Consider the following 12,682-nt stretch of genomic DNA (forward strand, 5'->3'; position numbering starts at 1 on the left):
GGGGGGGGCTAGCCCTCCCGAATCTACAATTCTACCACTGGGTGGCAACAGCCGAGCGAGTAAGGGGATGGATCCAGGAGCCAGAAGCTGAGTGGGTGCGTGCGGAGGAGGCCTCCTGCATGGGGACCTCCCTCCGGGCCCTCACCACGGCAGCACTCCCATCCCCACCCAAAAAACACTCCAGCAGCCCAGTGGTGACAGCCACCCTCCAATCCTGGAACCAACTGCGGCAGCAATTTGGCCGGACCAAAATGTCGGACAAGGCTCCCATCTGCAACAACCATAGGTTCACACCAGCACTGACTGACGCCACCTTCAAAAGGTGGAGGCAGAACGGGGGGACACTGACAGTCAGGGACCTATACACGGACGACAGGATCGCAACACTGGACGAACTGACAGAGAAATTTCAGCTAGCTGGGGGGAACGAGCTACGGTACCTGCAGCTCAAAAACTTCCTACGAAAGGAGACAAGGACATACCCACAACCGCCACTACTAGAAGACCTACTGGACGCAAGTATCCTAGAGAAAGGGAACTGTAGCGACATGTATGACCGACTGGTAGAAAGGGACGACACCGTACTGGACGCAACAAGAAGGAAATGGGAGGATGACCTGGGGATGGAGATAGGGTGGGGACTCTGGAGCGAAGCACTGCATAGGGTCAACTCCACCTCCACGTGCGCAAGGCTCAGCCTGACGCAACTAAAAGTGGCACATAGAGCCCACTTAACGAGAAACCGTATGAGTAGGTTCTTCCCGGAGGTGGAGGACAGATGTGAACGGTGCCAAAGAGGCCCGGCCAACCACGCCCACATGTTCTGGTCTTGCCCCAGACTTGTGGAGTTCTGGACAGCCTTCTTCGAGGCTATGTCCAAAGTGGTGGGGTGAGGGTGGAGCCATGCCCGATAGTGGCGGTCTTCGGGGTTTCAGACCAGCCAGATCTATTCCTGGGGAGGAGGGTGGACGCCCTTGCCTTTGCCTCCCTGATCGCCCGCCGTAGAATCCTGTTTGGCTGGCGGTCAGCAGCACCGCCCAGAGCTGAAGACTGGCTGTCCGACCTCTCGGAATCTCTCCAAATGGAGAAAATCAAATTCGCCATCAGAGGGTCAGACGACGGCTTCCATAGAACGTGGGAGCCATTCATGCAATTGTTCCGGGACCTGTTTGTGGCCAACGTACAAGAGGAAGAATAGTCGGGTGGCCAAGAATCAGGGGAAAATGGACGGGAATCGGGGGAAGGTAGCCGGGGGGGGGGGTGGTTACGGGTTCATTATGGGGGTTTGCTGGCAAGCTAAGGCCCAAAACCAAACTATAAATAAATGCCTATAAACATGTGCCTCGGCCATATTGGGGAATGTAAAATATGTATGCCGGCTAAAGGGGGCGGCCACAATTATTGTTATGATGATGCATACCTGTAAATATACATGTTAAATTTTTGCGTTTTCTTTCTTCTCTCTAATAATTTGTAATATAAAATATGAAAACTCAATAAAAAACATTTATCAAAAAAAACTACGGTAAACCTTTACACCAGCGCTTTATTGTGTTTTTTTTAAAGACTTGAATGTTTCAAAACATCAACCATTGCACAAAACATTGAAATGCTCACTATTAAACATGGTTTAGTTTTCATGTTAAATGTACATTTGCAAAGTTATTTATTTTACTGCAGACCATTTTATCAGCTTTAAAAAACCCACAGCAAAACAGCCAATCCATTTTCTCATGGATATACACCCTAAATTCTGTACAAGTGTGCATACATAAAAATACATTTCTCATTCCACATCTTCCAAAATATGGCATTAATTATTCTGTTCAAAAGAATGCAGAAGACAAAAGGCAAAATACATATAAAGTAGCCCATCATGTTGCATCTCTTGTCTCACACCCTCATTAATAAGCAGTCTCACCCCATTTGTCTGTTTTAAAGTTTCCAGATACTTTTAGTCAACAAAATAGTGAAGCCACACTAGTCTTGTGGCAATCCAATATCGGAGGGCAGAAAACTCAGTGCTGCTCAGATGACATACCGTGTGTACAGTGAGCCCACTGAATGACACTAGCATCTCTTTCCCTCGTCGAATACCTTTTGAAAAAGGAGAGGCTTACACTGATGATTTAAAATTACTGCAAAGATAAGAAAAGTATATTGGAGCTTCTAACATTTTTGTTCATACTTTCTATATGCCTTCCAAATGCAGCTGTATTGAGTGAGGGTCTATTGTATATATTAACTTTCAAAATGCACATTTCATTTGACTAATTTTGACAGTGTTAAATTCTGTACAGAAATATCTTTGAAGATTGGCTTAAAATTAGGACCAGGATGAGTCGGGTTTTGCCACAAAATTTCAATGACTGTCTGCTTCATTTCCCTGCTGGCATCTCCTCTCATTGCCATTAATGCTGTAATGTGTTCTTCCCTGTGGGGCAAGATAAACAGTTGAGAGCAGCTCAATTACAAAAGGTTAGCTACATGTGTCTGTAGATGCATGATTTTTAATATCAATGGGCAAATATATTCATGTGAACTAGAATACACACAACTGCTACTGCAATTTAACAAGAGAAAACTTTCATTCATGGTATCAAAATTCCTGTGCCAGTGTAATTAAGCTGCAGTTTTTACAGCAGATTTGAGTTGAATGCTACATCTTTTTCTCCCAGACTTTGACATCAGTTTTGACACTGGTTACACATTGTACATATGTGGCATTTACACTGATACAAGGAATCTGTTTGCAACTATATGCATATTATTATATCACTGCAGAAGTGCAATGCATTTCAGGATCAGTGGCCAGGCCATTTGGTGTAAAGTTTGACCTCACCCGTGTCATTTTTTTAAACCCCCACCGCAATATGGATCCATGTCACTGATCATGTCCCATAAAGAAGCAGCCAACACCGCTCCCAGAATCTGGGAAAAATTAAATACAGATTTTCCTGTCTTGTCACTTGGAAAGAACTTCACGTAAAGCTTAAATGAAATAGGAATTTGTTATTAGAAAATACAAATACCACAGTGGTGGGGAACCCATGAAGTCTGACTTGACCTGTTGAACAGATGAGGTTGGAACATTTAATTGCCCAGAATTTATTCGCTCAGCTTAATAACCTGATCTCTACCTCAAGTTGTCAGTTCAAACCACTCCAGGGCTTGAGTGCATAATCTCAGCAGAGACTCCAGTGTGGTACTGAGTGCTGCACTATAGACGGTGGAATACATCAGATGAGTGTTTGCTTGTCCCAATGGTTTAGGTAAACATCAAAGTCCATCTGCTCCTTTACTCTTTTTGGTAATGTTACATTTAAATAGAAATTCTCCCCTCTGAATTCAGTCAGAAAATGGGAATCTATCAAAATGATATGCTCACTATAGAGGATGATAAAAATTAGGTTTGAGATAAAAATACATTTTCTGAACAATAGATGTATTAGGCTACAACTCCTACTACCAACACCAATTTTCAAAATGTAATAAACAAGTAGTGGGATTTTACCTGTGAAGCATTTTGTCAATATATTTTTCTATTAAATTTATTTCCACACCTTTTTCTTGGGCTATGTCAAAGCTTTCAAATTCCCAACTTGTGACTGCAAATTTTTCACGTGAAGTAGCGGAATTAAAGAAAACAATTTCCTTTCTCTACTTTGGCACCATGCCAAATTAAAGCGTTTATTATTAGAAAGGGAAGATTTTTGCCTTCTAATAAAATGAAAGCTCTCATTCCTTTTAAAATAACCTTGCCGAAAATTTCATACAAGTTAAGATCCAAATATTGTGCAGTTCTGGGACTGCCGACGGTCATTTGTGTATTAAGCAATAGCTCTAACCTGTTGCTCCCTATGAAACAATATCATTTTTCCATGTTCAACAAAAAAATCTCACCTGAAGTCAGGAAATTTATTAACCAACGTAGAGACCTCAAGACATAATAAAGAAGGATCAGTGAGCTTCAAGACTTCAGCCAGAGCTGGAATAGCATCACACAGCAGATCAGTATCCTCTGCAAAGCCCTGTATGTAGTAATAAAGCAACTGGTGGATACAAGCACAACAGAATATCCTCCACACAAATGTGAAATCCAGTTATGCAATCGCATTGGTGTGGAAGATCATGGTACATTTTAGATTGGTCATTCTTTCTTTCTTAGCAATTTTCTTTTACTCTCTAGTCTCCACGACAGATTTTTCACCTCTCTGTTAACAGATGCCAGTATGGCATATTGATGGCATTCTGTGAACAAATGCATGATATCTAATTCCCATAGCAGTGCTGTCAAGAGTAACAACTTTCACCAGACTAAGGCAATTGACCCAACTTCAACATCTATATTTTTTTTTGAAGATATTTTATTCCAAATACAATCAATAACATCAATTCTACATCCAATGAAAACAAAGTATACAGTTTGTACATTTTTCCCCTTTTAGTCCCCTCCCTCCCCCTCCCCACGATGAACAGCTCCTCAAATATTGCCATAAAGGGGCAACATGATGGCGCAGTGGGTTAGCACTGCTGCCTCACGGCGCCGAGGTCCCAGGTTCGATCCCGGCTCTGGGTCACTGTCCGTGTGGAGTTTGCATTCTCCCCGTGTTTGCGCGGGTATCACCCCCAAAACCCAAAAGATGTACCGATAGATGGATTGGCCACGCTAAATTGTCCCTTCATTGGAAAAAAATGATTTGGGCCCTCCAAATTTATTAAAAGAAATATTGTCATGAACAGCCTCCATCATACCTCGAAGCCCTCTTCCGACCCCCTTAAGGCGATTTTTACAGTAACTTCATTGCAGTATGACACTAATAAAGATTACTGTTATTTGATTTTCTCCAACCGCAGAAACTGATAACTCCAAGCTGCAACCCCGGTGGTGTGACCGACCTCCAATTCAAAAGAATCCAACGCCGGGCAATCAGAGAGGCGAAGGCCACGACATAAGTTTCCTTCTCCAGCAGCTCCAACACACCAAAGATCACCACCATAGAGTCCAGCTTCACCTCAACCTCAACCATCCTGGATAGGGCCCCGAAACAGCCTCCCATTAGCTCTCCAACCCCTTGCATCTCCAGAACACGTGAACATGGTTCACAGGCCCCCACCTGCACTTCTCGCATCCACCTGCTTCTCCTGGGAAAAGCCCCACTCATCAGAGCCTGAGTCATGTGGATCATATGCACCACTTTAAATTGTATTAAACTCATTCTTGCACAGGAAGAGGTTGAGTTCACTCGCTACATCACATCACACCAGAGTCCCCTTCCTATCTCCTACCCCAGCTCCTCCTCCCATTCCCCTCGATTCTTTTCACTAATGCCTTGCCCTGCTCTCCTAACCACCAACATATATCCCCAATCCTGTCCTCCCCACCTCATCTGGGAGCGGCATTTCCTCCAGTAGCGTATACTCTGGTAATTGGGGGAACGAAGGCAGCTCCTCTCGCGCAAAGTCCCACACTTGTCAGTACCTGAACTCTCTCCCCCTTGGGACCTCAAACCTCTTCCGCAGTTCCTCGATCCCCGTAAACTACCCCTCTGAGAACATGTCCCTGACCTGCAACAACCCTTCCTCCCTCCACTGCCTATATATCCCATTAATCTCCCCGAGTTTAAACCTATAATTCCCACACTGGCGTCAGCACTGACATGTGGCCATTTAAAAAAATTTTTTAAATTCAGAGTAGCCAATCATTTTTTCTTCTTTTTCCAATTAAGGGGCAATTTCGCGTGGCCAATCCACCTAACCAGCACATCTTTGGGTTGTGCAGACATGGGGAGAATATGCAAACTCCGCACGGACAGTGACCCAGGGCCAGGATTTGAACCCGGGTCCTCAGCGCCGCAGTCCCAGTGCTAACCACTGCACCACATGCCACCCTGACATGTGGCCAATGTAAAGTGCCTTCTCAACTGATTCCTGATCTTAATAGTCAACTCTACCATCGGACTCCCCGCATACCTCCTCAGAGCCTCAAACATGAGCCCTTACAGAACCCCTCCTCCAGCCTGACCCACTCTGACTTTGAATCACAAACAGGAACCTTGGCAGCACATTCATCTTCTCCACCTGCACTCTCCCGCCAACGCCAAACCAAACCTACCCTACCCAAAATCAAATAAATACCTCCACGTGACCCGGTCAAATGCCTTCTCCGCATCCATGGACACCATCATTGCCGGCACTCGCCCTTCCCTGACGGAGTCATAATTATATTCAACAATCTCCTAATACTACTATCCATTTATTCCTCCGACACACACCCTTCCAATCTACACACCAATACCGTTGTATGGACTCACGTCCGTATTCAGCAGTGAAATGGGCCTATAGGTGCCACACTCCAATGGCTCCTTCCCTTTTTCAGGATCAGCAAAATCAATGCCTGTGCCAGCATAGCAGGCAGCTCCCCCTTTTCCAACGCCTCATTAAACATGCCCAGCTGGTGGGGGGGTCTAGCTCCGTAGTGAACTGCTTATAAAATTCTTCAGGTAAGCCATCAGGCTCCAGCACCTTCCCCGCCTGCATCCTACCAATACATTCCTTTAACCCCAATGGCTCCTCCAGCACATGCCTCTTCCCCCCACTCCTTTAACCCCAACGCCTCCTCCAGCGCCTGCCTCTTCCCCCCACTCCTTTAACCCCAACGCCTCCTCCAGCGCCTGCCTCTTTCCCTCCTTTAACCAGGAATTCCAGCCTATCGTAGAAAATGCGCCAAATCCGTCACCTCGCCCACTAGCCCTGTACAACCACTCATAGAAGTCCTTTAACACCTAATTCATGCTCTCTCAGTCCAACACCCCCCCCCCCCCCTGAAGAATTTCCCTCGATGCTGCCTGCCGCAGCAGCCGGTGGGGTAACATACGACTCAACATCTCCCCATACTCATACCGTATCCCCCTCTCCCGCCACAGCTGACCCACTACTCTTCCCGTCGGCATCTTCCCATTCTGATTAAGCTCAACGTAGTTCTTAATCATCACTTTCACCTTCCCACAAAACTCATCGGCCAAAAGCCCCGAATCCACCCTCCACCCCATTTCTGCGCCTGTCCCGAGAAAAGTCTAATATCTAACCAGTGCGGAGCGTGGCCCAAAATCACTATTTCTGCATACTATGTCCCTATCACCCCATCAGCACCGTATGGCTCACTACAAAGAAATCTATCTTAGAATGCACCCTATACGCTTGGGAGAAGACAGAATGCTCGCCCTCTCCCGGGCGCCCGAACCTCCACGGATCCACCATCCCCATAAACACTCCCATCTCTCGCGCCATCCCTCGACCTCCCCATCAACTTGGGGCTTGACCTATCTAACCTCGGCTCCATTATACAATTGAAATTCCCCATCACCCGCAATGATCAGCTGGTGAGAGTCCAAATCTGGAATCACCACTAATAACCTCTTCACAAATCTGGGATCACCACAATTGAGCGCTGGCGTCCAGACTAGCACCCCACTATCACAAACCTCCCCTCTCATGTCCGCACCTCCCTGGATTCCGTAAACCCCATCTTTTTGTTCAAAAAAATGGCAAACGGCCATGACCTCGAATCAAACGCCGAGTGAAACACTTGCCCCACCCATCCCTTCCTCAACCTCATCTGCAAGAAACTCACCTCCGTTCTCAAATTCTTCAGGTGTGCGAACACCCAGGACCATTTATGCAACCCATTTAGCCCTCAAATATTCCATGTCTCAATTCCCACCGGAGGCTTCCACCCCATCCCCATTCCCTAGGCCTATCCAAGAATGGCCTACCCAGTCTGTGACAGAACTCATCCTCCATAACTGCCACATTGTCTCACCCCTCCCCCAAACACCCTCCTCCATCAAACACGCACCCTCCCCCAAACACTGGCTAATACACTAGCATCTCTTCCCCTCCAACAACCTACCAACAACTAATTTCCGTACATAAATTCCAAAATGCAAAAAGCACAAAACTACAGTCAAAAATACCACCTCCGGGGCTTTGCCCAACACCTTCCCCTCCGTCAACCTGGTCAGTATCCTCACGACGTGGCATGTTGCATTCGTTCCCTCCACTCCCTCCAGTAGGCCCACAATCTGCAGATTTTGCCACCTGGACCCATTTTACTGGTCCTCCACCTTCGCCCGCAGTGACATTTCCCCTGGAATCGCCATCTCTGCCCCCAACGACCCAATACTCTGGTTGGACACCACCTTCTCCACCTCCTAGATTGTCATCCCCTACGTCTCGAGGCACTTCTCCACCCGTTCCAGGGTCCCTCGAAGAGGTGAAACTGCCCCCTCAATCGCCTTTGACCAGTTGTCTGCATTTCCTTTCGTTGCAGCTGAAATTCCTCCTTAATGAAACTTATCAAGTGCAGTTCTCCAACTTATGATCCTTCCCCTCTGCCATTTTTGTAATTGATACTGCTCCACGAGTCTCCTCCAACTCTTTTGTCAGATCATTCACAGTCTTCTCCAGAGTCTGATAACCCTTAAACATGCAGATCCAGGGGAGAACCACTTCCTCTACACGCTCCACATCACTTTACCACAAAAACTACCCACACTTAGGTAAAAAGGGCCAAAACCAACGTCTTCATGCAGGAGCAGCCTTGTGTGCAATGACTCATTCCATGGCAGCCACCAGAAGTCCTTCAACTTCTATTATGCACTGCACTACAACGCTGACAAAGAATAAATAATCTTATTTAAAGTCTTTGTGCAATCCATGCCTTTGTTAAGCCGACCGTACGCATTTAAGTATTTATTGTGGGGAGCCCCAAACGAAAGCTCTGCTCAATGGTACAACAGACAGAACATCAGGGTGGTATTTCAAGACAGTGTGCCCAATATTGCCATCGATAACTACCAAGTTATATCCCAATTGGAAAAATGAGAGCGAGGGTGGAACGGCGCTGAAGACACGGGTTCAATCCCGGCCCCGAGGTCACTGTCTGTGTGGAGTTTGCACATTCGCCGTTTGCCTGCATGGGTCTCACCCCCACAACCCTTAGATGTGCAAAGTAGGTGGATGTGTAAGGTAGGTGGATTGACCACGCTAAATTGCCCCTTAATTGAAAAAAAATAATTGGATACTTTAAATTGAAAGAAAAGTGGGAGGTGTCAGGTTTTGGTAGGAAGGGAGGGAGGGAGGGATAGAATTGAAAAGCAAAGATGCTAAATTTGGTTAGATCGCAACAAGAGATACTGTGCATAGTTCTTGTCTCCATTCTGGAAAAGAGATTTGGGGCAGCAAAGAAGCACAAAAACCGTTAACATGGATATCAGAATTTAGAAGACATTATCATCAAGGAGGGCTTTCTCTAGAAATGACAATTCTTGGGCAGACCTAAAAAGAGTTTTTCTTTTAAATGATGAAGGGGTTGAACAGAGTTAAAGCAGAGAAGAGGTTTCCACTTTCAGATATTCACCAATAAAATTCAATAGGAAATGCAGAGGGCACTTTGTTACTGATAAAGTGGAACTAGCAACCACATGCAATGGCAGAGATGAACAGCACAGATGCATTTAAGAGGAAGCTAAATATGTATATGGTGAACAAAGCAATAAAATAATTTATCGGTAAGGTTCGGTAAAGAGGGGTAGGAAGAGGCTTCTGCGGAGCAGAAACTACTACATAAACCAGTTGGGCGACGTGGCCTGCTTCTCATGGTGAAAATCTGATGCGAGGGCAGCACGGTGACACAGTGGATAGCACTGCGACTGCGGCGCTGAGGGCCCGGGTTCGAATCCCGACCCTGGATCACTGTCCATGTGGAGTTTGCACATTCTCCCCGTGTCTGCGTGGGTTTCACCCTCACAACCCAAAGATGTGCAGGTTAGGTGGATTGGCCACGCTAAATTGCCCCTTAATTAAAAAAAAAATAATTGGGTACTCTAAATTTATTTTAAAAAAAGAAAATCTGATGCAATTCCGTTGGGAAACCACTGTGAAGAGACCAGGTACGTAACTAATGCGTCAAGTGGTTCATATATATATTTGTTCGGCCAATGACATATGAGGGGCAATTCAATTAAGTCACACTCGCAGTTGGGAGCTGTGCTCAACAGAACCACAACCCAGAAATTGGGGCAATAAACTCCCACAATGGACCTCATATTATAATCAATTAAGAAAATCGTGGGGGCTCAAAACGTGTCCCCATCAGTTGAGCTCCCTGTCACAGCAGTGTTGTAAAACTATCCCTCAACAATCTATTCTGCCTATAAATTGGACAGGAGGCTAGAAACAAACCGGGGGGCAAGAAGAACTTTAAAAAATTTCAAGACCTCATTGTTCATACCTAAACTGATTATACTTAAACTGATTATATCTCATGAAGCATATGTCACTTTAGAAATGTCACTGAAACCAAAAAGGTGACAGAAAAGCAAACTACTTACGGCTGAAAGTTTCTTAAACAAAAAACGAAACTGCTCTGCATCTTTGATCACTCTCTCGGCTCCCTCTCTGCGCTCATCCAAACCCCTAAAGGTGATCCTTCTTTGCATCATAGTCCTGATGTACTCCACCACGACCCTTCGATGAGCTTCTATTGTTATTTCCTGTGTAAATAACACAAGTTGTTTTTGGTGCTATGATGATTTCGTGGGAAATTGCTGTTAGAAATTACACCTTTTCAAACCGGAATAATCCATTCTACAAACTTCACTGAATGAAAGAAATCCATAGCAGATAACACCTTCAGCTTAAACTTGCTACAACATAACGATACCCGATCTTTTGCAATTGGTTGGTGTTGTTATTTTTAGGAGACTGATAAACGTTAACACAACAAATAATAGGTGATAGTAAGGACATTAGGTCTGTAAGGGTCAATGACATTTTGAAAAGACTTTTCTAAATTAAGAACTAAATTTACCTTGCTGTATGGCTTTTTAATTTTAGCAAAGTCATTGAAATAGTCCTCAATGGTAACACAAATGATATCCACTGCGTTAGAGCCGCCAAGCCATTTCCTGGTCATCAAATCCTGGAGGTAGGTCTGAAATGAAATGTGTGGATTTTAGCAGTGCACAATGTCTATTAATCCAAACAATCCACTCTTCAGGCACAGCCACCCGTACTCAACAAAACAAACTGTGCACTTAACCTCGCTATAATTGTTCAAAATACAATAGTGGTTTGGATCCCCTTGAATCATTCGTCTCATTTGAAAGAAAGAAATGCTGATCCTAAATTAAAAATACAGAGCTGCAATGAATAGACTTGCAGTAATATACTGTGCCTATTACCATCTCAGAATGCCCTATAGTGTTTTACAGTTAATTAATTACTGGTTACTTACTATGTAGGCAAAGATGAATAGCAAACAAGATGACCCGTTTTTGTTGGCTGATTGCCAAACAAATTTTAGCCAAGACAGAACATTCGCCAGGAACTTTGAATGGTCCCATGAGATTCTTTCGCATTACACAATCAAACAGATGGGTCCTGGCTTAATGACTCATTCAAAAGCCAACATCACCAACACCGTAACACTCCCTTGGTCTGTACATTGTCACTAAATTCATGTTTACTGTATACACCTCCAGTATATTCTGTGAAACCAATCTCCCCTGATTTTCTCCCCCAGAACAGCAAAATGTACACCCAGCAGTGTATCAGAATTAAGTTTCAAATAAAGTACATCTCAATTGTAAATAACTTTAAAGTGAAAGAAAATCTTAAATAATGGACTTTTAATAATGTATTTTGGTAATTGTATCAACCGGTTCTTAAAACTTCCAAAAACAATTTTTGTTTACTTGAGCCAACTCAATCCAGATGTTATTCCCAGTTGAAGATACATTTTGTGTACACTCACCTCCAAATCAAGAAAGACTTCATCAAGCAGATAGGCACACCCATCCTTGGCAATAGTATCCAGAATTAGCTCTATTGTTGGCTGATTAGCATAATGATCTTCCTCCATCTCTAGCTCATAATTTGTATATTTGTTCTTCAAACTTTTGACAGATACTCTGCAGTAAACAAATGAACTTAACCCTAGTTACATCAAGCAAAGCAAATTTCAAGAAGGTTCAAACTTCTTGAAACGCAGATATTTCTCAGCATTTCAGTTTGTTTTTACACTGCTCGACAAGCACAAGAAACAGCGAAAAAAGCAAACACTTCAATACTAAGTAGTGCCATTTATATGCTTGTTGTTACGCATTGATTCAAATTAAACTGTGAACTCTGCAAAGATCAATTGCCCTGTCATTGCTAGTTTTGCAGTCTTCCAGAAGCATTCCGATATGAGTTCCATTGTACACAAATACAGTGTTCATAAAAAATATATAGATCTCCGTTGGCAGTATAGCTTAAATGTAAACATTTCAGCACAATAGTGGTAGTTACAGATTCAGAAAAAAATAAAGCTACACAGGAGATCTTTAATCAAATGAAACTATTCATTGCAACAAAAGTGTGTGGTAAAGATATAAAGCTGTATATTTACTTGAAAGTCTGACAGTTGTTAACAACTGCAATCATGTATTGAATGTAGAACTGAGGATTCTGACGATCTTTCAGATGATCATCTTTATATTGTGTCACTTCATCTTTGTATCTGGAAAGTGAAGAAATTCCATGATTTAGGCAATTATGCTTTTGTACAATTCAGAAATATCTGAATTCTGTCTTCACCCAAAATTTAAAAATACAAAAGCCTGCAAACCTCTCCCTG

General features: G+C 44.0%; 1 protein-coding gene across 2 annotated transcripts in view; it reads right to left on the reverse strand.

Moving 5' to 3' along the window:
- Positions 1 to 1,526: 1,526 nt before the first annotated feature.
- The window catches only part of exoc3 (exocyst complex component 3), a 44,913-nt gene continuing 33,757 nt past the window's right edge, over positions 1,527 to 12,682 (reverse strand). For both annotated transcript variants that reach the window (XM_038796822.1, XM_038796823.1), the window contains 6 exons: positions 12,455 to 12,565; positions 11,819 to 11,975; positions 10,874 to 10,996; positions 10,395 to 10,556; positions 3,904 to 4,031; positions 1,527 to 2,434 (listed from right to left, as the gene is read on the reverse strand). In XM_038796822.1, the coding sequence (XP_038652750.1) occupies positions 2,263 to 2,434; positions 3,904 to 4,031; positions 10,395 to 10,556; positions 10,874 to 10,996; positions 11,819 to 11,975; positions 12,455 to 12,565 (853 nt within the window). In that variant the 3' untranslated portion in view covers positions 1,527 to 2,262. The remainder of the gene's footprint in view (positions 2,435 to 3,903; positions 4,032 to 10,394; positions 10,557 to 10,873; positions 10,997 to 11,818; positions 11,976 to 12,454; positions 12,566 to 12,682) is intronic.

The sequence above is a fragment of the Scyliorhinus canicula genome, chromosome 5, assembly GCF_902713615.1.
Source record: "Scyliorhinus canicula chromosome 5, sScyCan1.1, whole genome shotgun sequence".
NCBI lineage: Eukaryota > Metazoa > Chordata > Chondrichthyes > Carcharhiniformes > Scyliorhinidae > Scyliorhinus > Scyliorhinus canicula.